Below are 26,046 nucleotides of genomic sequence, written 5' to 3' on the forward strand. Positions count from 1 at the left end.
GATGCTGGCTGTTTTCCTTACTCCACAAGAGCCAGTCCGTCTCCAGGCTAGACCTGCATGGAAATGCAGCTGCAGAGGCCTCAGCAGCCCTGACACTGGCTTGCTTTTAGTTTCCATTTGAGACAGGGAGCACTGGGCGTGTGGGCTACGATTGGTCAGGAAGGCGGGGAGGACCATGTCACCTTATAATACAAAACTGAGCACTGGGAGGGCATTCTGATGTTCCCATATCACACGAAAGAAAGCGTGGGTTCATTCAGTGACTAGAAAAACAGCCTGCGAAAGACTCAAAGGCTGTCTAGGGTGCTGTACCAGCACCCTCCAAGGCAGCGGTTCTCAACCTGTGGGTCGCGACCCCTTTGGCGGTCGAACGACCCTTTCACAGGGGTCGCCTAAGACCATCCTGCATATCAAATATTTACATTACGATTCATAACAGTAGCAACATTACAGTTATGAAGTAGCAACGAAAATAATTTTATGGTTGGGTCACAACATGAGGAACTGTATTTAAGGGGCCAGAAGGCTGAGAACCACTGCTCTAAGGGAGCAGTCTATTTGCATTTTAAGAGAGTGAACACATAAATGAAAGACACTGCAGGCAGGGTGACAAAAAGCTCAGTCCCTTTTTAATTGACTTCCTGGGAGAAAGTCAGAGACACGGGAAGCAGAACAATGGAATGCAAACATAAGAGATTACCTGCGTTCACCTTAGTGAGTAAACAATGTCGCCTAACTGCAGCCATTCCCAAGTCCTGTCCTCACTCAAGGTAAATATTCAGTAAACAAAAGGCCAAGGTATGTATTTGAAACAAAGGTGATGCTGCATATACTGGCCTGGTGTGCAGAGAAGGAATTTTGGTCAGACCATGACAAGAAAGAAAGATGGTTATACTGAATCAAAAACACATTTCCTTGTGGCTAGGAACATTTTACTGGCAATGCTAACTGTGTTACAGACTTTAACTGGAACGTAATTCATGTTTCTCTTCCCATCCCAAAAGAAGCCTAACACTCAGGAAACTGATGTAAAACAGGAGGGTATTATTTACCAGGTTATTTCAGTGCAGCCTGTGAGCATGAATACACAGCCGGCCAGAGTGAGGGCACCCTCAGCTGTATGTTCTGTGATGGTTATTTACAGAAGGGTTAGACAAAATAGTTAACTACTAAAGGTATCCAAAAGAGGCCTGAGAAATCTGGTTAAAATGTATAACCTTGTATTGCTACTGATGGGAATAGTTTTTATATCTTTTAAAAATAATAAAAAGATTCTGTTAAAAAATATATTTATCGAGAAAGATGATTTGAACTCTGAAAAGCAATGTGGAATCATCACTTTCCCTTCTGAATATAGAGCCATTGAGTTCCATTTGTAGCTCCGTTTCTAACCCCACCCCTTCTCCTCCAGCAAGCTGAGGACGTGCAGTGGGTGGGTCTTCCTGGCCCTCCACTAGGGACGTGTGGAACACACGCATCGTTTGGTTCTATGCTGTCTGGTATTTTGGCCGGCCTGCCCACTGCAAGAACAAAACTCAGTTCCAGCTGTTCCTTCAGGGCCAGGATTAGCTGCCTTGGGTTTAGCCTGGAGGATCCTACTCTCAAAGGAACTGCCTTTACAAGTTCAAATCAGATCCCTCAATGAATGAAGTGAGGTGGTTTGAAATTATTAGTAATTTTTAAGGCTAAGGCAACATCCATGGTCATTAGTATATCTTAATTTGATGCAAATAGTTAACCCTAATCTAAAATAGATCCTGTACACATCTCCTCTTTAACTTTAGCTAGGGATGGAAAGAATGGAAGGAGGTGGAGATGGAGGAGGAACAGTGATGGTGGCCTAGAACCCTGTATAAAGGTAAAAATGAAGAGTAGATCGGCACAGATTATCCATTTCTTTGGTGAACTGTGAAGTATCATAAATTTTCATAAACCACACTCTACAAAGGCTGCTGCTCTCATATATAAAAGCACCCTGACTCTGCAATAACTTGTTTTGTTATCACTCCTTGGTAAAAACGAACCTACAGATCTGCGGGGGATTGGGGTTTTTTGTCTAAAGCTGGTAGTAAAAATGTGACCTGCAAGCCAACACAGCTCATGGAAAGTGACGATGCTCCCCTCCCCTTAGTCTGGAGATGTGGCCTGCTGGTCCCCAGTCCCTTCACCGGGGAGTGTTGTGGATGGACCCAGGGGGCCCTGGTTCTGCGCCTCTGCGTAAAGAAGGGGGCAGTCGCCGTCCGCTGTGCACATGCGAGGTGCGGTCAGGCCCTCAGCCCCAGGCCCTGGTCACGTAGCACCGCGTGCAGCCCAGAGCTCTGCTCTGTGCCGCTGTGGGCAGAAAGGTCTACTTCTCAGTGAGAGACAGCTGCAAGACCTGCTGGAGCTCCGCCTCCTCCTCCCGCAGCCGCAGCTCCTGCTCCTCCAGCTCTTTGGCAGAGAGCTCCATGGCCAGCTGCAAATCGCTATCAAAATGGCTTGTCTCACTCGAGGCACCAGAGTACAGGCCTTCTGAGCTGGTGAGGAGGCTCTCTTGGATGGCCCTGGGTTGGAAAAAGTGGGGAGAAAAGAAACAGGGATTATCATCATCATCATGGCAATGGTAGCAACTACATTCTTAACTGCTTACCAAGTGCACACTGTGTGCGTGCATAATGCCATTCGATCCCCCATGACTCCGAGGACAGACTGTATACAGGTGAGAAGTCAGGTTCAGAGAGGTTAAGGTCACCCAGCTACTAAGTGATGGGGCTAGGAATTAAACTTGGATCTATTTGAAGCAAAACCCAAGTTCTTCAACAGGTTTTCATATGCCCAAAGTTTAGGGAAATGCTTTATAAAATCAATCTTTCCGGTTTCCTCCATTTAAAAATAAAGGAAGAAAATCTAATAATCTCTGTAGCTCTTCCCCAAAATGCCACCTTTAAAATTATATAAAGGTCCCACAGAGGGCAGTTAGACCCCGTGTGATCACACGTTCTTGGCAGATCAGGCAAATCAGAAAAGACTCCCTCGGGGCCTATCTGCCAGTGGCACTGGCCTGTGAACTAGTCAGCCGTGCTCTCACCCATTCCTGGAAACAGCCACCAAGAGATGAGAGCTGTTTTAATGAGTAGCTGCCACATTAAGCAACAGGAGAATTAACACTTGATCAAGTCTCTCCCACCAGGCACAGTGTTGTGTGTACAAAGTGCTTGTGCCAACTTTAATCGTCAGGGATTGTGTCAGTTACCTCTCATATTGGACATCGTAGACATGTGTCTGGCTGATCCCTCCATTCGGAGCTGGTCCTGAAAGGTCCTAGGAAAAACAAACATGATGACATGAATATCTCTTAGAAGGAATAGGTGTCATACTGATAAGGAAATAAAGCAGTAAGAACAAAATTAAAAATATTTGCATGCCCGTTGGTGAGAGTACTGTGTGAAAAACTAATAGGGACTTAAGTTACCTCTAAAATGACACCTAAGTGCCAGGTAGTATATGGTGTGCTACCCTGCTTAACAGCCTTTCATACTTGACAAAAAAATCAGTCTATTAAAAAGCAGCTAACCTTGGGCAAGGTTCAGATGAACAAAGCAGGTAATTCTTTTAGAGCAAAGTTAGAATACATAATTCAATATAGTCATGCACCACATAACAAGGTTTTAGTCAGTAATGGACCATGTATATGATGGTGGTATGCCATATAGCTTAGGAGTGTAGTAGCCTGTATCAGTGGTCGGCAAACTGCGGCTCGCGAGCCACATGCGGCTCTTTGGCCCCTTGAGTATGGCTCTTCCTAAGCCTTAGGAGCACCCTAATTAAGTTAATAACAATGTACCTACCTATATAGTTTAAGTTTAAAAAATCTGGCTCTCAAAAGAAATTTCAACCATTGTACTGTTGATATTGGGCTCTGTTGACTAATGAGTTTGCTGACCACTGGCCTAGACCATCTAGGTTTATGTAAGTGCACTTTATGATGTTCGCACGAGGCAATCATCTAACGTTGCATTTCTCGGTGCATCCCCATTGTCTGTCATGAAGCAGCGACTAACTGAATCTGTCGTCTGTGACTTTGGCCACTCCTGTTTGTAAAACTATGGACAAGTAGTTTGAGGCTCTGGAGGAAAAATAAGTTCACTTACATAGGAAAGAAAAGAGGTAATGGACTGACAGTGACGTCCAGGGCTGGACCTTCTCCCAGGAGGGCTCTCAGAGGGAACATGCCTGCTCTGAGGTCTGGCCCTTGGCACCTCAGAAAACTGAATGGCTCTAAGAATGGGTCCACGAAGGGAAGAGTGGGGCTCACACTACTCAAGCTCTGAGACTCAAGAATAAAAGCAGATGTCAGAAATCTGAGCCCTGGGGAGCCGGAGGAGGGAGGGGACAGGAGGAGTGGGGGGGGGGGCACATTCCCTGGACTGCCCCAGGGTGGTGAGGTCTGGAGGAAGAATCACATAAGAAAACAAAAGGCAACTGTTCTTCATGCTGGTCTGTCCTGTCCTGAGCTCTACTAGTACTTTTAGTTAGAGACTCAAAGAATTTGGGATTATACCCCTTAAAACAATAAAATATCCGAGTAAAAAAAATATTAACAAAGCATCAACCAACACTTTCATCATACCCTTACTAAGCAACCAAACTCAATGATTGGTCTTCCTGGGAGGAAGTTGAAATTAAAATCCACATAACTTCTTACGACACTGCCGACCCAGATAATATTCTAGGGAAAATATGGTGTAAGCTATTATGAATTTACTGTTTCAATACTAGAAAATTACATAGTAACCCCAAGAGATATATAACCATTAGCTATATGGGTGAACATGAGGAAAAGGGAAGTCTGTCAGGAGACAGCTGTGAATGGTGCCGATACGATTATGCAGATTATATGGGATAAACATATCTTGTAATAACCTTTTGGAAAAGACCAGGTGTATAAAATACAGAACAATTTCTGCAAATACCATAAGTATGCCAAAGTTATTTGAAGAGGTCAAATGGGAGGGTAAAACCTCCCATGCCCTGTCCTTTATTCTGATAAGCGCACCTGACTCCGGCTCGATTCCAGTAAGCTCTGCTGGATGGCAAACTGCATGATCTCGTAGTCTTCGTCCTGCAGGTGCATGTTTTTGCCATTGTCCTGAACATGGTAAGATTCGGGAACTTCAAACACAGACTGATCAACCTCGAAGCCTGTGACCGGGGAAGCTGGAACACAAGAGTGGCAGTCGGTACCCGAGTCAGTGTGTGAATTTCCACTTCAATTTTGTATACACGTTTTTAAAATTAAAAAATGGTAAGATTACAATACAAGTTTGCTACTATGTGAGATTTAAAAAATATATTTTTTTTATTAATTTCAGAGAGGAAGGGAGAGGGAGAGGGAGAGAGAAAAACATCAACGAATAGAGAGAATCATTGATCAGCTGCCTCTTGCACACCCCCTACTGGGGATCAAGTCCACAGCCCAGCATGTGCCCTGACCAGAATCAAGTCCAGGACCCTTCAGTCCGCAGCCCAAGGCGTTACTCACTGAGCCAGACCGGCTAGAGCTGTGAGAGTGAGGAATAACCTTGGCAGATAAAAATATCAGAATGCTGCTTTTCTTTTCTTTGCCTTGATTATTTTTTAATAATAAAATTAATGCAGAGTCATAAAAAATATAGAAGACTATAAAATGAAAAGTGAAATCTCTCTCCCTGTACCCTTTCTATGTCCAAATTCCAGAGGTAACCAGTACTTTACTCATGCGTCCTTTGGGGAATGTGTGTGTATACACACGGTCACACCAATGTGCAATGCGTCTTTTTTCTTTTTTTATGGAGTACAGTGAACATATATAATTATATATATACACACACATATATCTGTAAACATAAAATAAAAATAATATAAAACAAACACCTGTGTATCTTTCAACTAGCCTAAGACACAGAACACTATTTTAGCATAATTTTTAAAAACTGAAAAATATTCAATTATATTTCTATATACTAGCAATGAGTAACTGGAAAATAAAAATTAAAAAAATAAATCCATTTACAATAGCATCCAAAATATGAATTGACTTGATGGCAAAGGAGGCCAAGGAAATTGGGGGAGATGATAGAAATGCTCTCATGACTGTGGAGGTGGTCACATTTGTCAAAATGCATTGACCTATCACACCTAAAAACGAGAGCATTTTATTGTATCTACATTACACCTGAATAAAGTCAGTTTTAAAGAATATGCTGTTTTTAATACACATTCTCAATTTTTTTCACTGAATTTAAACTAAATCCAAAATTCTCCTGATTCGGTACAGAGAACTACTTCATAAGATACTCCAAACAGAATAATTAGTATAATGACTAAATGTATGAATTTTCTTTTTAAAAAATCACAAAACCCCATTTTCTTTTACCTGAATCTGCCTGGGTCCCTTCCACATTTTGAGTTTCTTCAGCAGTGCTACAGCCATTAACATTTCCAAATGTGATCCGTGCATTTAATACATGAAACAAGGGAATTTCTAACAAAATAAAAGCTTTTATAAATAACGTTAAGAATAATAATAACCATCATTTAATAGTTAGCTACGAGTGCGTACTATGCTGGTACCTTGCCAAGTACTCTTTATGAGTATGATTCATTTAATCCTCATAACAACCCTTCCCAATATATAGATGTGAAAACTAAGATTCAGAGATTAAGCAACTTTTTCCTAGATCACAGTAAGCAAATGATTGAGTCAGTATCATGAATGTACAACTATCCAAAATATAAATTCCTCCCAAGTAACATGTATTGTATATGGTATTAAGCATACTACTTCAGGCCCGAAGCCTATTTATGTGTCAAAGGATCTTGGTATCAATTGTCTTCCTCAATTAGCTATCTAATTTGAAGTTTCACTTAAGATCTGATATTGAAACAACGAATGTGTCACATTTTTATGCCTTTTCACATCAATAAATTGAACTGGTGATTGGGGAAACTCCTAACTTTGATACGCAAAATGACCAAGTATCATGACACTTCTTCAAGCCGGATTAAAGTAGAGGCTGTGACCTATGTCTCCTGTATGCTGCTTTTGATGCAAGTGCCCCAATTCCCTAAAGCACATCCTGTCACCTGCAAGAGGGCACAACCTGCAAGTGCTCCCGTGGTTCAGTTAACGGTACCTATTTTGACAGGAAATCCAGGTGGGAATTCCAATTTGATGAAATCTCTCAGTCTTGCGAAATGAGCGCTCGTTCTGGCCATGAGGTCAATGATGGGAATGACCTGCTCCACCAGGGAGAGAGGAAAGTCCTCACACATCCACAGCGTGGCTTTGAACCTGCAGGGTTTGATGGAGAAAAGACTGAGGACATGACCATCAGACAGGGAAACGGAATTCTATGCAGTAGGCTAGACAACAGCAGTGTCCTCACCTTACAGTCTTCCCAGTTACCTTGCATCTCAATTCTGAACTAGGATGGGACTATTCCCAATCCGGCAATCAGAGCTTTAACTAATAGCAAGCATTAAGAAACTGCTAGCTGGTGGAAACCATTTCACTTAATCAATGGATGCTGTTGGCAGTAAAATAAATATCCAATCTATACTCTACTTGGGAAAGGCTAATAAGATGGGCTTTTGCCCTAGCCGGTTTGGCTCAGTGGATAGAGCGTTGGCCTGTGGACTGAAGGGTCCCGGGTTCGATTCCAGCCAAGGGCACATGCCTGGGTTGCAAGCTTGATCCCCAGTAGAGGGGCGTGCAGCCGATCAATGATTCTCCCATCATTGATGTTTCTATCTTTCTCTCCCTCTCCATTCCTCTCTGAAATCAATAAAAATATATTTAAAAAATGAAATAAAAGATGGGCCTTTGTAAAGTAATTTAAAATTATTTTTAAAGGAAGGGGACAGAGAAATGACTGAACATGACACCATAAAACAGCCCAGTTCTGAAACAAATAATCTATAAGTTGAAAAATGGCCATTGAGCCTGGCCAGCATGGCTCAGTAGTTGAGCACTGACCTATGAGACCTATGAACCAGGAATCACTGTTCCATTCCTGGTCAGGGCACATGCCCAGGTTGTGGGCTGGATCCCCAGTGTGGCGCCTGCAGGAGGGAGCCAATCAATGATTGTCTCTCATCATTGATGTTTCTATCTTTCTCTCCCTCTCCATTCCTCTCTGAAATCAATTAAAAAAGAAAGAAAATGGCCATTAAATCTCTCTTACTTTTGTGTTCTGATCGTCATCTCTTTCGGCCTTCCGATGTCCCTGTCTCTCAGATCAAACTCTTCACTGAAGTACTCGTCAGGTGTGATGGCTGTAGGGTTGTTTGCAGTGGCACATTCTGTGGTGAGGTCCTGCCGAGCCAGAACTCAGGGGAGTCAGAAATGCCAGTGACACTCACAAGCGGAGGCCTATGGCCCCAGTCTCTGAGGCGGAATGTTAATCAGCTACAGATCAGGAAGCTCTAGTCATTAACTTTTAAAAATGAAGTTACTGCACAGAACAAGGAAATCTATAAAGGTGTTACCAAGCTACACGGCAAGTCAAATGCATTTCTCCATTTCAAAATATTTCTCCACTCGCCTTTGCATTTTTATCTCCTGATTTATAAAGCAAGAGAGAGGGAAATATAGGAAAGCGCGTGAGCTCTGGAAGACTTGGGGTTTAAGTTCCAGCTCTGTCATTCTCTAGCTTGTGATACTGGAAAGGTAGTTTCATATTTCTGACCCTCAGTGACATCCACTGTAGCAATTTCATACAGTTATTGTAAGGATCAAATGAGGAAATGATTGTTAAGGTGCTTTGTTAAAATGTAAATTCCTGAATCCTTTTTAATTTACATTTTTACAGAGATCTTAGTTTATAACACATAAGAAAGAAAGCAACTGATTTCTATAATCACTACCCCACCCCTAAAATCTTTATTTTTAAAGACTCGCTCATCTAATTCTCTCCCAACAGAGTGTCTCAAATTCCAGCTTGGGAGTACCCTATAGCCTTTTCAAACGGAGTGGCTATTTCAGATTCAGCACATGCCACCCCAACACAGGGAAGTCATCTCCTTTAAACTGCGCTGAGAGCTCGCTGCTTCAACTTACCCCTTGAGCACCAAACTGGTGTTCCACAGTTCCCAACAAGGATTCCAGCGGGTTCCTGTCCGCTATACAAGGGCGGAAAGTTTAATGTTTAATATTATACTTTACTTGTGACCATAGAAAAAGATTCTCACCATATTTTAAAGTTTCTGATCCAAGCTACCTGCATCAGGGTATCATTTATGGACAGACTCATAAAATCATCCACAAGAACCATCAGCTAATTTATCTTTTGTAGAGTCTCTCTAGATCAGTGGTTCTCAACCTGTGGGTCGCGACCCCTTTGGGGGTTGAACGACCCTTTTCACAGGGGTCACCTAAGACCATCGGAAAACACATATATAATTACATATTGTTTTTGTGATTAATCACTATGCTTTAATTATGTTCAATTTGTAACAATGAAATTGGGGGTCACCACAATATGAGGAACTATATTAAAGGGTCGTGGCATTAGGAAGGTTGAGAGCCACTGCTCTAGATGAACAACAGTTACAAGAATTAAAGCAGAATAGTAGAAAGAGGGTGCATCTGTGAGTGAGCCTGATCTGGATTCCAATCTCCTCCTGAATGGTCACTGCCCATGTGTCCGTGTCCTGGGTCTCGGTTTCCTCCTTTGTCAAACTGCAGTAATAGTACCGTGGTAATATAGTTAACAATAGCGGTGGTGGTGGTGAACAATTACTGTGTGCTAGCCACATACTGCAGGCACGGCTCTAAATATTTATTTGTAGTAACTCACCTAATCCCCCCAATAACTCTTAAGGAAGATCTAGAAGCACTTCTACTTCATTTTTGAGGAAACTGAGGCACAGATGGTCAGCAACTTCACAGAACCAGCCACGGGCAGAGCTGGGCAATGGTGACCAAGTTCTGTCTAAATTTTTCATTGTGACAGTTTGGACCAAATCACTTATTCCAGAGAAAGTATTACCCAATAGCCTTATCTACTTTTTCATCCAACAATTGTTCTTCATAACACACAAACAAGTCCTCGTGAATGGCTTTAATTACAGCTGAAGCCAACTATGGAGAAATATCTCCAAGAAGGAGTCAGACTAAGGACATTTTTATGAAAAGTCAGCCAGCGTCGGGATTGGCACAACTGATCACATTAACCCCAAAACTTACCAGAGCCAACAAAGGCTCTCTCGAGGCTTAAAAAAGGGGTGGAGGCCCAGCGGGTGTGGTTCGGTGGTTGACCACTGACCGATGAGCCAGGAGGTCACGGTTCGATTCCCAGTCAGGGTTCATGGCCAGGCTGTGGGCTTGGTCACCGGTAGGGTGCTTGCAGGAGGCAGCCGATCAATGATTCTCTCTCATCATTGATGTTTCTATCCCTCTCTCTGAAATCAATTAAAAAAACACACCACAACTTATTTTTTTTTTTTAAGGGGTGAAGAATTACCTTTATATCTCTTTTTCTCTTCCTCGGTCAAATGTTCTGTCCGTATTTTGGTTATCACACTCACATTATTTACTGTGTAAACCTTGAGAGACGTGTGCAAGAGAAAATAGTGACACAGGGAATCAAAACTCAAATAAGCATAGCCAGAGCAAGAATGCTGAAGCCAAAAATAAAAAAGAAATGCAGCAAAATAAAAATGAGGACTGGTTAACACTCATTAGGACCCTTCAGAGAAAGTACATAGCGACCAGCTTAGAAAGGCCTCAGCAGTCACTTTGCATCTCGGAGAGTTTTAAACACTGAGGACTGAACAGGACAGGTTTCATCTTCTTGTTGCCAAATGCTCTCAAGAAGGTCCTGCACGTCAGGCCTCCCCCCTGCGTCTCTATGGCGCTCAGGCATCCGAACCTGCACTGAGGACTTCGACTGATTTCTGGCCATCTTGTAATAGGACGTACAGTAAGACAGCCATCCGCCAGGCAGGAGGAAAAAGGAGTGAACCAAAGGTTCTCTACACTGATAAGCTTTACAACCAGAAGTCACTATCTAAAGGCATGCTGGGTATTGACAAAAATCATTGTAGCTGCCAGAGGCAATGCTCTCTGTTATCAAGGTCGACTGGGAACTATGGGCGTTTAGAAAATCCAGTGTCTCGATTAACAGAATTAACTGTATCGAGCCTACGTTCCAAGGTCCAGGAAACACACTCAGCACTGCAGTGACTGTTACTAAATGTGTCCTGCTGGGCATGACGTCAGCTTTCTTTGCTGCTCAGAGGTCACCAGAGGATTCTGCGGGGCCTGGCTCCATCCCCTGGACCATCAATCCTGCTGCACTGCAGGCTCAGGAAGGGCCAGGAAATAGGGCTGTCCAGCGGACAAAATGCCAGCCGTCGTCTCCACTATGACAACTATGTTCTAATTCACTGATGTCATGTAAGTGGGCTGCAAGCCAATTGGTTACACATAGGCTAACTAAAAAAATGGAGACTCATAAAAGCTACTGTATTTTTTTAAAAGCCACTCAGGTTATAAAAAAAGATGAACAGTCATGTTAAGTCTAATCCTCTGTTTTTGTGTGTGTGTGTTTCATTCTTACCAGGACACCTGGTACCTGTCCTCATTTCTCTACAGTCGTGTTTCTCTTTGGCATAACTAGAGACCTCCTTGGGACATGCTATCCCACCTTCTGAGTCAAATAAGATAAAAATCCAAGTGAGAGACACACTACACAGTACTTAGTCCCCAGAGCATTTCCATGGCACGGATGCATAACAATCTGAACAGACTCATTTGCATAGAAGCTAAATTGCTATATTAAATCTTATTTTAAGAGTTTCCTTTTACCTTTGCTTCGTAACCATTAACAACTTCTGCTTTATCTGTCCTCCAGCCCCAGAATCCGGCTTTAGTTCTGATAAAAAGTGAACACCACAAATTTCTACATGTACAACATGCCATTCAGATTCATCCCTGCAGCCTCTATAGTTTCTTGCCCCAGCTTAAGTTAGTGAAGGTCACCTGGAAATCATGGTCCAGTGTCCATAAAGGACTTTATCCATGACAGATGGCTGAAGCATCTCCCGCACCCTCCCAGCCGTCAATCAGTTTGCCTCACCCCTGGCACAGAAAGCCTCCATTCTTGGCTTCTTTACAGTATTTGCCAGCACGGGCAGCAGAAGTGGTGACATTTATCGGACAGCTGTCCCCAAGGAGTGCGATGACCAGCGTCCAAGGCTCGCCACAAGGTAGTATCTGGGTCAGAGCATTTATCTGGGTCATCTTAACTATGGGCACAGATGTCAGGGGCTCTGGCCCATAAGCAGCCACCATCAGTGGAGGAATTCTTAGAACAAGGACACACAGACCATCTTGCTCCTTAGGAGAGTGGGGGTGGCGGGCAGGAACTCATCACTGTGGCAAGCTGCTTGGAGAAACCATCAGTGCCTCCAAATGGCTTGGGAGTCAGTCACGCATTCTACCAGGCTGGGTGCAGCGGGGGAAAGGGTGTTAAAAGCAGGGTTTCAGCCCAGCCGTTGGTCCCAGCTCTGTGGAACTGCTTTAAAGTAGCCCGGCATTCCAGCAGCAGCTGCGGCATTGGTAAAGTGCCCGAAACCCAGTTATTCCACCCAACAGATTCCTGGAAAAAATGCATTTAGGAACCAACAGCAGCCAAGAGGCTCTGGTTCTTTTTCAGAGCATCACACCCTGGGAAATGCTACCACTCAGGGGAGCCTGGCCAGACCGCCCCTTTGTCTAGGACATCACATCCTAGCTCCACTGTGACTGCTGCACGTGGCCCTGTGTAGGGCAGCTGCCTGCCTTCTGCTCTGACCCTGGAGTGAAGTGGGACATCAGGTGGCATGTTAGCCAGTCACAAAGAAGGTCTGTGATCATTTGCATATTGTGTTTCCAAACAGTTTGCTTTCCTTCTAATGGGATTTAGTAAATGAAATGAGGCCAGATGGGGTAGAAGGAGTTCTATGTATGCATTACAGCCCACCAGAGGAAGGAGGGACCAAAGCTTTAAATGTCCCATTAGTTGTCCACAATTAGTACGCCGTGGCCCTTGGGGGGAAAGAAAGAAATCCTAAAGGGATTACACAAACTACTTACTCACATGTCCAAGTGACATGTCAGAAACAAAATGATCCTGGGGTGCAGAGGGCTAGAGACCACACCTAACTGATGAATAAACCGGAGCCCCCTCTTAGGCATTGATAACTGAAAATCGAGATACTCCTTTTGGTTAACAAATTCAATCCTCAGTTCCTGTCTGTCACTAAGTCACTTGACAGTTCAGCACAGGAAATACTCCTTTCCTGGCACAGAGTCGTCCGAAGGACCGAAGGATGACCAGGTCACTCCATGTGTCCTTCACATGCGCTAAGCGAACAGCTGCACTGCTCTCCCTGGGAACCACCGTGCTCCTCACTCACCTCCCTCAGCCGCAACCCTGAGGATTCCATTTCCTTTTTCACCTTCACTCTCTGATGGTTTCGTTTTGTTTTTTAGAAATTAAAGAACTTATTGCCCAGCCAGTATGGCTCAGGGGTTGAGCATTGACTTATGAACCAGGAAGTCATGGTTCGATTCCCAGTCGGGGCACATGCCCGGGTGTGGGCTGTCCCCAATAGGGGGCATGTGGGAGGCAGCTGATTCTCTCTCATCATTGATGTGTCTATCGCTCTCTCTCTCTCCCTTCCTCTCTGAAATCAATAAAAATAAATACATTTTTTAAAATTAAAGAACTTATTTTGATATTTCTTCAATAATGATGCAAGACTGAATTCCATCCAATAGAGGCATCTCCTTTGGGGTAATCTGCAGATAGCAACATCCACTAATCCAGCACCAATTCCTTCACGAAATCCGCCACCAATCTGCCCTCTTGACTGGAAGTCAGTCCTCTGACAGTTTAGTTACTAAATTCAATGTCTACATCCTAGTTTAAAACCAAGACTCTAATAACTCCTTGGCACTTAACTTTATATGCAGAGGCACATGAAGATGATATGAGAGATCTCAGCTCCCTCTTTTGCCATTTTCACCTCTGCCTGTCTCCACTGAGACCCCCCCACCCCCACCCAAGGCCACTGGCTTGGAGCAAGCACTGGCTAGGAGGCTGCCACCCAATGGGAGAAAAGCTATGGTGGTGGCAGGAAATCCTTCGTTTAGGATGAGTTGAGCATAATCTTTCAGAGAAGAGAAAAACCCAAAATGTGATCAGAGGGTATATGTTAGGCCAAAAATTTATGCACGAAGGACACTGATTTACAGGTATCAAGCCCCAAGCAAGATTAGAAAAAAGAAACGGATGACAACGACTATTATAGTATTAGAGACCCACATCTTCCACCTCCAATCACATGGACACTCACACCTCCGGCAGCAAACCTCACCCAAGAGCGCCTCGAATCCTTACTCGGTGCACAAGGTGCTCACTGATCCCCACAAAACAAAGCAGCCGAGCACACAGAATCCCGGAGCTGAAGCCTCCTGCCCAAGCCGCACAGGTAGCTGGCGGCCCTGCTGATGAGGGTCGGTTCTTCCAGCTCTTGTCACTACTGCTGGGAGACGGCAGTGAGGGCAGGGTCCTCTGTCTTCTACCTTTAGGGACAAAGCCCAAGGCTAAATGTCTGCAGAGGCATGTGCCCAAGACTGCAGAGGTCTTCCCATATCCTTACTGGTAAAGCCATGGTCAACTGCTGTCCCTGGAAGACAATGGCTGTCACCCGGGGAGGCTGACAGTGCGGTACTGACCCCGCCCAAGCAGCAGCACACCTGGTGTTTTGGTTTTCTCTTATGCTACAAGCAAATACCCTCATTCCACAGCTCAATCTAAACTAAAAGAAAAGGGCACTGAACAAGTCTTCTCCATGACTCAACAGAAAACTCAGGTTTATTAATAAATTTTATATTGGAAATGAAGAAAAGAAAAAGATAGGATTGTTAGTATGTGTGTGAAGAGCAAAGGACACCTAAATCCAGGATAATGTTCATATTAGCTCATGTTATGCTGCTTTGGTTTACAGAGAGCTGGATGTGACATCCTAGGCAAACACCCGGGGCTCCTCCAGACCCCCCGGTAACAGCAGTGACAGCGTCCGCGTCCCTTACAAAGGCCCCCAAACCTCTGCACAGCCCACAGGCAGATGAGCAGACACGAGGTTCTCATCTGGGGTAACTGAGACATAGACCTCTCTGAGGTTTTTTCAGGTAGAGTCTGCAATAGAACTGAAACCCCTCCAGGCTCTTGCTCTAAACTATTAGGCCTCACTGCAGGGAAACTGGGGAGAGAGAAGCACATTCAACTATGTGAAAGGTGTGAATTTGACTGATACCAGTGTAACCACATTCAATAGCTTCCAGAAACTCAAAGTCCCATGGTCGGGGACTAGGGAGTCTTGTGGATCCCCAAACACCAAAACAAAAATAAAATTCAAGTAAAATCCATTAAAAGGGCCCATGAAAGAATAGGAAGACATTTATCCAAGACTTAACCAATGTGCTATAACAGTGATGTATGATGAAGGATGTCAGTAATGGTTTACATTTGGTGAGAGCAGAGATTAACTTTAAAACGCTAGTGCTTAAACTGGCATATCAGAAAAAAAACCCCAGTCCACCCATAATTTCCAATCAATACATACATGCCACTAAAGATGGCAGTAAAGGGATGAGAAATTAAAATGCAGAGCCCAAATTCATACCTTTCAAAAGCAATATTTTTAGTATCGAGGCTGGTGTTAATGACTGGGCTCGTGAGCCGCCTTTCAACCTCCCTGCCTGTTGGCTTCATCAAGTCCAGAGTGAGGCGCTCCATTTCCTGGGAAAGATCAAAGTGTTCAGTGGTGACCACTTTGTCATCATGGTTGACTTCCATCACCTCCGCCCAGTTGTCTGTTAAAGGAAACAAGGGCATAACTAAGTACAATGCAAAAACAAGAAAACCTCACATGTGAAAATGCATCACCTTCCAAGACTGCATCTTTGAGCCATCTTCCCCAGAGATGCAGACTTTTAAAATAATTTGCATTCTTTGTTAGCAACACATTTATCTGCATACTTTTTAAAATATATTACAAAATATACATTATTTATGCACAACACTGGATAGGCCATGCCATTTATGGAGGGAACAGAACGAATGAGATACAAGACAGAGGCTTGTATTCAAAAGTTCAGGGATATGAGAGATGTTGGGTGGTAAATAATACACACAAGAGAATTATACAGATAACAAGTAAGATACAGGAACTGAGAGGTGAATAATTAAAAGAACGACAAGCCCGCCGATGTGGCTCAGTGATTGAGCACTGATCCATGAACCAAGAGGGCTGGGTTCAATTCTGAGTTAGGGCACATGCCCGGGTTGCGGGCTCAATCCCCAGTAGAAGGCATGCAGGAGGCAGTCAATTGATGTTTCTCTCTCATTGATGTTTCTACCTCTCTCTCTTTTCTCTCTCTCCCTTCCTCTCTCTAAAAATAAATAAGAACATAACTTTAAAAAGAACAACAAAAAAATGCCCAGAAAGGATCAGATAAGGCGTGAATGTGAATGCGTTTCATGGTTAAAAATCACTCTGTAACTTAGCATGAGCAGTGATTACTACAATGAAATCACTCACCTTCTCCCTTAAATATGAAACTACGCCTCCCTCTTATCCAGCTCATGTTCTCAAATCCCAGCAATGTGATATCAACACGCAGTTTGGCACCACTTTTCCAAATGCGACAGACATCATTTGGGCATATTCTGGAAACCAAGGGCACTGAAGAAGAGAAGTATATTACTGAGAAAAACCTGATGGCCAAGTAGAACACCCAGAAATCAGGATTCTGATTTTAATGAAAGGATAGGAATAGAAAGATGGTGACTGTCACACAGAGCTGGACCTGGCTGGATGTGATACAAGAAGTCACTCTTAAAAAATAAAGATGGCCCAGCTGGCATGGCTCAGTGGTTGAGCGTTGACCTATGAACCAGGAGGTCATGGGTTCGATTCCCGGTCAGGGCACATGCCTGGGCTGTGGGCTCCATCCCCAGTGTGGGGTCTGCAGAAAGCAGCCTGTCAATGATTCTTTCTCATCATTGATGTTTCTATTTCTCTCTCCCTCTCCCTTCCTCTCTGAAATCAATAAAAATATATTTTAAAAAATAATAAAAAATAAAAAAGGACCTTCTGTTTTATAGCCCTTTATAAAAGTGCAGATCTATGTCCTGTCTGGAGAAAGCTCTAACTGAATTCCTTAAGAGTATGCTCAATGCCAAAGCGAGCTCCTCTCCTTGGCTGCCATCAGAGCTCGAGTGTGTCCATCTGGCCTTTCTCGTTCACATGTGCTACGTTTGCCATATGGCTGCGTCTACCATATTGTCAGATCCACCATTCAAATGATCAAATGTCTAAAATGTGCTGCTTTTTAACAAAACCTGAAATCAGAGTGAATATTTGCATTAGGGAAAACTTGTTTGTTTCACAGAAGAATATTAAGTTTTCTTCTTTTATATACTTTTTACTCCATTTCAATGTTTCATTATAAATATGACGTCTTGCCTGAAAGGGAAGTCTGGAAGTGAAAATGGCTGAAAACTGGGAATTAGGAGCTGTCATTAACTCATCAACTAGAAATAAAAGTAGAACATCTATGAAAATTACTGTCTGTCAATTTACCTTACATAAGATTTTGGAGAAAAATACATCCATTTTGTAAAAAACAAGCTACTCCAAAGAGATCAACCAAAGGACTTGTATGCATGCATGCATATAAGCCAAACCAATGGACATGGACACCAGGGGATGAGAGCATGAGTGTGGGGGGAGGGGGTTTAATGGGGGGAATGAGGACACATTTGTAATTCCTTAACTAATAAAGAATTTAAAGATTTAAAAACAAACAAATAAAAAAACCAACAAGCTACTCCAATGTTCATCTCATCTTCTTCCTCAGAATAACAACTTTAAAAGAATCAAGCTAAACCACATAAGGAAGTAACTAAATTATGGTAAGTCTTACTAAAATATTAGCCTTTTAAAGAACTAATAATGTGGATCAATGCCAACTGGAAATGACAAAAGAGACAAAATTGTCTCTATGTTGTATTTATGGATGCTTGGGAGAAAAAGTCCTACGAGTGGGGAAAAGACTAGAAAGAAAACGCCCACAGCACTAACACCAGTGGTGCTGAAGTGGGGTTAGAGGTGACTATTTTTCCTAATTCTTATCTATGCATTTTATAGATTAAAAAAAATACATGTAACTTTTATAAAGGGAAAATAAACCAATATTCAGGCTAAATAAAGTTGGAAGCAGAAATAAGTCACAAGCCCACAGCCACTCACCCCAGCTGGTGAACTCCCATTTCATCTGCACATAGAAGTCTGGAGTCTGAAGGACAAAGGTTGAAAAGAAATTACCCTCGGTGCTATTAACCAAACACAAGCACAGGAAGGGTTAACAGGGCTTTTCAAAGTGGGGGAGGGGGAGAGAACAGAGAAAATAAGAAACACAAAATGCAAACCCATCAAAATAAATGCTTGTTTTACATTCAGGCTGTGATTTATTCTTGATATAAAATGTCTGGACAGTTAATAAAGTTAACTGGAAGCAATAAGGTTGGAGGGGGATAAAAGTCAAATCTGATGGAGGGGCTCAATCTGGTTCGTAACAGTAACGTAAGGAGGAGCCCGGGAGGATGGGTAAGCACCGCCAGGCAGTGTGCGAAACAGGCTGTTCCAAGCAGAGAGGAAGGTCAGTCCATCTATCAGGCTGGGAACCTGACCGCGAAAGGCTCTGTGTTCTGGAAAAGGCTGCGCGGTAACGCACCACCCTGAAACTGAAAAGAGGCAGCTGGACATCACTTCCCCAAGAAGCCATATCCCCTCCAGTTCACAAAAGACTTTTGCCCCCGCCTTCCTCTTCAACTCTTAGAATGTGGCTTTTTCAAGTTTTACACCACCCCAGCAGCCCTGTTTAAGATGCTTTTCTGACCTACAAGGCTCCTGGAGAGCGCCTTAATTTCTTAAGTACCACCCTACTTAATTTCCAGTTACCATCCAAGAAGAGAAATGCGAGGAAGTCCAGGTGTTTTTCTGTTCACTCCCACCTCTCAAGTTTTGCCAGGTTTTTACAGAAGCACAGGGCAGGAAGACCAAGAATCTACCCTGGTTTAAGACCAGCCAGAATTCCAGTGATGGGCAGCGACCCTCTCCAGGGCACTGGCAAGAAAGGCGCCTGTTATGAGACAAAACATCCTCTGGTGCCAATAAGCACAAGGTCAGCTAAGGGCAGTCTATACCTTCCAGCAGGGAATACAATGCAATGCAGCTCACTATTATGGATCAATAACAGGTTTTAAAAAAGAAAAAGCCTTTACTTGAATTTTTAAAATGAGGGTGACTCCATGTTAAAGAAGTCGTTTTCTGTTTTGTCAAATGGAGAAGTGGTGTTTTTGGTTCCTCCTGCAGTAAGTTAGATAAGAGAACGATAAATCCATGTGATCATTGTACAAACGCACACCTATTTTAAAAACAATGCATGTAACTCTTTCATATGTCATGGAAGGTTTCTTTGCAGTACATGGAAAATTAATATCTTAGGCAGCATTTACTTTGCATGTCATAGAAATATTTCTTGAAAGGGTGTTCAGATAATGAGCAGTGATTGTCTAACTTCTAGCAAAATTGTTCCTTTTCTCCACAGAACTGTTCATCTTTCTCAAGAAATGTGTTTTGACTAACATCGTAAAGCCAATTTACCAACAAATATCATTGGAGATGTTTTGGGGAGCTCACTTCTGTGCTTAACTTGAGAATAAATGGCATGAAAATTAAACCACTGGTACTTTCTCGTGTCCTGCTGCCCTGGGAATACTGCACATGGTTGACTGAGAAGATGGTTTCTGCAGGTAACAAAGATTATCTGTAGAATGGCAACCATCATCCAAAACAATCCAGGACCCTAGAAGTCAAACTGTTTAAGAAACTTCTCTAAGTGTCAAAGAGCCCATGCACTTTAATTCACAAAGACAGGTAAACTTCCCCAAAGCCAAAAAGTGTACATCAAAGAAGGCAATGAATCAGACGCCGCAGAATACTAACGGCTAGAAGGGGCAGGAGTGACAAGGAGAAGATACACACAGACCTCCGACCCTCAGGAGACCCTGACAATCCCTGTCCAGTCACCAATGCCCAACACAATCTCCCCAAGATGCTCAGGGTGCAACTTTTAAGAAGTCAGGCATCTGGACAGGCTAATTGCTTGATGTCCATGTGTCTTAGTTCAACTTTTTACATAGCACTTGATAGGGCAAGTCTAGAAACATAACTTGTGGAAGATCCCACGCATTTCACAAGCAGGAAAGGCAGGGAACGTGCTCTGAGTACCCAGTACAGTGTATTCACGGCTCACAAAGCTCTTCGGGAAGGCGCCCAACAGGTCGCCAGGCTGTGTCCCCTGCTGTCCTGTCAGCATTAGCCCGATGGTGGCAATGCCATTGTTTTACGAATACCTCGAGGATCTTTTGGAGCAGCTCAGGAACTCCTTCGAGGGCCATGGACGTGTTGTGGTAGTCTCGGTGTTGAAGAACTGTGTACACCATCTCAGGGTCACCAGTGCTCACAGCCTCGTGTAAAACTGGAAAACAAAGAGGTAAAACTTAATGGCCCAGTATTCTCCCACTTTCTGACAAATTCCACAGCCAGTCTGGAAAATATCTATATAGATCAAAGACCAACACATCCTTCCTGGAGAGGAGAGGCTGTAGTCCCACGTTCTCATTTATGACCACGACTTCTTATTGCTAGCTTGTAAATAGGTAAAAGGAGAAGAAAATAGAGCACTTTTAGCTTCTTGCTCAAACCCTCATCCTCCTTGGTCAAATCCATCCTCCCCTTCTCCTCCTTTGTTACCACTGGTCATGGAATCCTGACAATGCCTTCAGAAAGCTGGCTTTCACTATGTGATCACACAACTACGGGTACATGTAGATCAGGCAAGCACACACACGCAGTAAAGTGCCAGGATTTCACTGGGAAAGGCCACTTTTAAAAGGCCATAATTTCTTTTTGATTTTGCTTATCCTGATGGATTCATTGTAGTTCCCATCACATTCCTCGGGGAAATCTGGCAGCCACTCTTGTGCATGGTGGGAAGGATTTGCACTGAGAGCTGCTTTCTAGATGAGGAGTCCCCTCTACTCAGGGCTTTGGGCCCAGGACATACTGGGGCCACCGTGCTGTAGATCAACCAGCAGCATCCGCGGCCCCTATCTCTTTGCCCCAGTCCCTAGGCCTGAGAGAGAATGAGTCTTCAGATAGAGGTGACTCTGAGGACAATGATTGAGACTGACCTTTAGTCAGAAAGAGAAACTGAAATGAAAGGCTTTAAAAGGTTTTAGAAGCGTACTTGCCTGTCCATCCCTCGCGATTTTCTTTTGTAACATCTGCTTTATGTCGGAGCAAGACTCTAGCAGATTCCAAATGTCCCAAAGAAACAGCAAGGTGCAGTAAGGTTCGACCTCGTGGGTCCACAGCCTCCACATTCTGTAAAGTAAACGCGGGCATTTCTATAATTGGATACATTACACAAAACTGCGGCAATGTGTCTGAGAGATCATAAGTACAAAACAGAAAACTATTTACACATTCATTACGGTAATATATGGAGAAACGAATGCTTGCATACGGGCACAGTTGAAATAGGAATTTGGGGGCCATAAATAAACATGATAGCTACTGAGTTCCTCTTTCTATAGAGTTAAATGCCTAATACATAAATGCCAGCTACCGGCCTCAGATCATTGAACGCAACCTCAAGTTCTGAACCACACTCAAATTAAGTCTAAATAAGGCTTTCCAGAAATACAGCCACCCTAAGAAATGTAGGGGATTTCTTAAGCACATATCAGCATTCAGGTGTAAAACAGGAAGCACAGGCATTTATGCAAAACGGAAAGTGCAGAAGAGAATTTAGGTCAGAATAAAATTATATTCTCCAGTTGGATTCTCACCAAAACACCATTCTCATTATTGTGTATTGAGTTCCAATTGGCCTGAAGTAGTAACATCCTTGGGTCCTGCAGACAACGTGCATGATCTGTCAGGCGTGTATGTGCACATATTTATAGACAAATGTAAAAACACACACACACACACACACACACACACACACACACACAGGCACCATCAGTCCATTTCCCCTGGAGGGTTTTCTTCCAGGTACAGACATGCCCTCCTCCGGTACCTGCGTTGGGGCTCCAGAGCCCAGTGCCTGTTTCTCTGGTGGGAGCTCATTCTCAGTGGCTGGGCCCTGCCTTCCAAAGACAGCTCTGACCTTCCTTCCAAGGACACAACAAGCTGCCACAGGACTTTGGAATATAAAAATGGAATATAGAAAATGTGCTTTGTCTTGATTTGAGATGCTAGCTGTGCATGCATTAACTGCAGCCTCCAAAGAGGGCCTCTAGTAATAGATAAAAGAAAATTACAGATAAATTGCACTACACCAAAACTGAAAACTTTTATACTTCAAACTAGAGGCCCGATGCACAAAATTCATGCAGGGGGCTCGGCCCTCGCAGCCCTGGCTTCGTCTGGAAGGTCGTCTGGAAGGTCGTTTGGCTGTCCGGTCTAATTAGCATATTATGCTTTTATTATTATAGATGATACCATAAAGAAAGTAAAAAGACAACCCATAGAATTGGGAGAAAAGTTGTGCAAGTTATGTATCTGATAAGGTGCTAGTATCCAGAATATATAGAGAACTACTCAAGAATAAAAAGACAACCCAATTTAAACTGGCAAAGGATTTGGATAGACATTTCTTCAAAGATATGCAAATGACCAATAAGCACATGGAAAGATGCTCAACCTCATTAATTATTAAAACCACACTTTGCACCCATTAGGATGGCTACAATCAAAAGACAGACAATGACAAGTGTAGACAAGGATGGAACCCTCAAACACTGCTGGTGGGAATGTAAAATTTGAAGAAACAGTTGGCAGTTCTTCAAAAAGTTAACCATGGTGACTCTATGACCCCAATTCCTCTCGTAGGTATTTTCCGGACGGAAAACAAAGGTCTGTGAAATGGTAAATGGATAAGCGAAATATATATACACAACGGGATTTTATTCAGCCATATAAAAAGGAAGGAAGTACTGATACATGCCACAATGTGGATGAACCTCAAAAACACCACGCTAAATCACGTTAAAGAAGCCAGACACAAAGGCCACATGCACAATTCAATTTACATGAGATGTCCAGAACAGGCAATCTATGGAGATAACAAGTAGATTAGTGGTTGCCTGGGGCTGAAGGGATTGGGGGAAATGGGGAAGTAACTAAGGGGTATGGAGTTTCTTTTGGGGGTAAAGAAATTGTTCTGGAATTTGACAGCGGTGATGATTGCACAACTCAATTAATATACTAAAAACCACTGAAGAATACACTTTAATGGGTGAATTGCATAAGCGAATTATATCCCAATAAAGATATTTAAAAATCAATGTATGTTTTATGTAATACATAAAACTAATGTACTGATATATTGTTTGATGAGTTGCTTAATTTCTCGAGTTTCAGTTTGCTCCCTTATAAAATGAGATCAATAAAAAACACCTACCTTACTTAGTTCTTACAAGGCACAATGCCTAACCCCATAGTAAGCATTAAGAGGAGCCAGCTCTTATTATCATATGCCCACACTATGTCGTTTTATATAAGCTGTCACTTTCTTCCTAAAAGAGGTTTGTTCAAATTTCATTATAGTTGATAGTGAGTCTTAGGGTCCTCAAATAATGACATTATTCAGTGAGCAAGAGCTTTCAGAATTTCACTGAAATTCATTTAAAGCTGATTGTTTTTTCTTTAGGTTTCTTCAGGCCTGAGCTGTACCCAATTAACAATACCCACCCCAGCCCAGTCAGCGTGTCTCAGTAGGTGAGCATTGACCTATGAGCCAGGAGGTAACGGTTCAATTCCCCCCTCAGGGCACATGTCCAGGTTACAGGCTCAATCCCCAGTAGGGGGCCTGCAGATTCTCTCTCATCATTGATGCTTCTATCTCTTTCTCCCTCTCCCTTCCTCTCTGAAATCAATAAAAATATATCTAAAGAATACTCACTCCTTTTAAGTATAATAGTGCCCCCCAAAAGAAAAGGATGAGATTTCTGCATGTCTCCTTCCTATCTGTTAACTTACGCCCCACCAACTTTTCTTGCTCAAAGCTTCTCTGTCATCCCCCTGTCCTCCAGAGGCAGCAAAAGGCGGAGCTTTGAGCGCAGGCTGCAGAGTAGGCACCAGTCTCACTTCCTGGTCCCTTCCTAACCTCAGGTGAATTACTCAACCTTCCATGCCTTGGTCTCAGCGAGAAGTACAGGCTTTATAAACGACCACTGTTTCCTCTTGCGGGGCACCTCGGGCAACCACCTTCACCGTGGGCAGTCTCAGACTGCCCTGGTCCTCTGTGGCCTGAACTGGTTCCTCATTCCAAGTCCAGGGGGGAAAGGTACCCACTGGCCTGGTTCTCTAAGGTGAGTCCGAGTTCCTGAGGGCCCAGGGGGAGCACCCGAGTAGCTCTAGGCTCTTTATCTTGGGATGTCTGGCCCCGGCTCACAGAAGGCTTCCGGCCAACAGGCACTGACTTGAGTGTGTGCCCAGTGGCCTCCCGCAGCCTTGCCACAGGCGGGGGTGGACACCTCAGGGTGGCTCCCTGTCAGGCTCTGAGGACTGCTGCTGCCTAGACAGCTCTCCCGCTTGCCTGAATTCTGTGCTTTCACCTGCTGGTACCTTACTGGGGCTGGCCCTAGAGTCAGGCGTCACCTGCTACCATCTATCCCACTCAGTCCCAGGGTTTTCCCTTCCCTGTCTGAGGTGCACTGACTGGTCTTTGTATTTGCCCCCTTTCATCCGTTCATTCTCCCAGTGTCTTTAAGAAGTTTCTATTCATTCTCCCAGCATCGGTAAGAAGGCCAAAGATACATAACAGACCTCTCTTGCTAAATGATAAATTGCATAACCATAACACAAATCATTTCAACTGCACCAACCAACTTGAAGGCTCCACTGAATATTAAAGACAGCAAAGCCGATGGGTTAAGAGGCACTTAATAAAGTGCCTGAAGGGAAGGCACTTAATACTGTGCCTTTGCTGAGCAGATGTTAAAAGCCTGAAACAATCTCATAGTTGACAAAGTTAGTTACTAAACAGCCAACTCCAGCTATTAGCGAGATATCGGGTTGGGGGCCAACACCCACGCAGAAGCACATACTTATCAGCTTCATCTGGATAAACTTGATTTTTTCTGTTCTGCTGTTCGTAGAACAAAATTAAATTCTTACCAGTATGCCTGCTTCAAGTCTCACTCATGGAATGGAAGGAATGAAGTAATGGATAGCAGAAACTTACTGGCAAATAAAACATTAAGTGAAACAGCTGGTTTTACTGCTGGGGTAGTAGGAATTTTTTGTTTTTAATTATGCAACCAGTATGTGTTCCTTTAGAAAAACTGGAACATACATAAAAAAACTGAATACCCAGGATGATCATCATAATAACAGCAACTATGGCAAATGGTATTATATCCATTTACTATATGCCTGCATTTTCAGATGGGTTCTCTGCCTTATTTTCCACAATCCTGAAATGAAGGTACTTTTAATCAAATAAGTATAGCATAAGGGTTAAGAATACAGGCTTAGGGCAGAGCCTGACTTTCTGGGTTTATATCCTGGATCGGGATATACATACACAAGCAGACATCAGAGCCTCTCGGGATAAGCATACATCTGAGCCTCTCCTCCTCAGTTTCCTAATCTGTAATATGGGAATCATAATAGCACCCACCCCCAAAGATTGGTGTCTAGAATTAAATGTAATACTGCACATAAAACATTTTAGCACAGCCAAAAGGTTTCATTATTGTTAGGGCATATGCCTGGGTTGCAGGCTCAATCCCCAGTAGGTGCCCTGCAGGAGGCAGCTGATCGATGATGTTCCTCTCTCATCGATGTGTGTGTGTGTGTTTTTAATATATTTTATTGATTTTTTACAGA

General features: G+C 43.3%; 1 protein-coding gene and 1 long non-coding RNA gene across 2 annotated transcripts; one reads left to right on the plus strand and one right to left on the minus strand.

The window, feature by feature from the left end:
- Positions 1 to 607: 607 nt before the first annotated feature.
- ANKRD13A (ankyrin repeat domain 13A) lies at positions 608 to 23,786 on the minus strand. Its single transcript, XM_006770352.2, has 16 exons — positions 23,615 to 23,786; positions 21,996 to 22,061; positions 21,396 to 21,528; positions 20,496 to 20,620; positions 18,328 to 18,373; positions 16,615 to 16,758; positions 15,697 to 15,886; positions 11,831 to 11,897; positions 10,485 to 10,566; positions 9,080 to 9,141; positions 8,205 to 8,335; positions 7,155 to 7,312; positions 6,395 to 6,502; positions 5,036 to 5,196; positions 3,233 to 3,300; positions 608 to 2,543 (listed from the first exon to the last, which is right to left on the minus strand). The coding sequence occupies exons 2-16, from the start codon at positions 22,050 to 22,052 to the stop codon at positions 2,348 to 2,350; spliced, it is 1,728 nt and encodes a 575-aa protein (XP_006770415.2). The 5' UTR covers positions 22,053 to 22,061; positions 23,615 to 23,786; the 3' UTR covers positions 608 to 2,347.
- LOC107184172 lies at positions 17,842 to 19,816 on the plus strand. Its single transcript, XR_001514998.1, has 2 exons — positions 17,842 to 17,990; positions 19,688 to 19,816. It is a non-coding gene; the product is annotated as an uncharacterized LOC107184172 (long non-coding RNA).
- Positions 23,787 to 26,046: the final 2,260 nt, after the last annotated feature.

Source organism: Myotis davidii, unplaced genomic scaffold, assembly GCF_000327345.1.
Source record: "Myotis davidii unplaced genomic scaffold, ASM32734v1 scaffold803, whole genome shotgun sequence".
Lineage (NCBI taxonomy): Eukaryota > Metazoa > Chordata > Mammalia > Chiroptera > Vespertilionidae > Myotis > Myotis davidii.

What these genes read in the sequence shown, in the direction of transcription:
- ANKRD13A (XM_006770352.2), bottom strand. Translation starts at nt 22,052, where the DNA reads ATGTTACTACTTCAGGCCAATTGGAACTCAATACACAATAATGAGAAT. An exon ending in TTTCATATTTAAGGGAGAAG is followed by an intron (nt 15,887 to 16,614) that starts GTGAGTGATTTC and finishes TTCCTTTAACAG; the next exon opens with ACAACTGGGCGGAGGTGATG. An exon ending in AGGGACCCAGGCAGATTCAG is followed by an intron (nt 5,197 to 6,394) that starts GTAAAAGAAAAT and finishes CTTGTGTTCCAG; the next exon opens with CTTCCCCGGTCACAGGCTTC.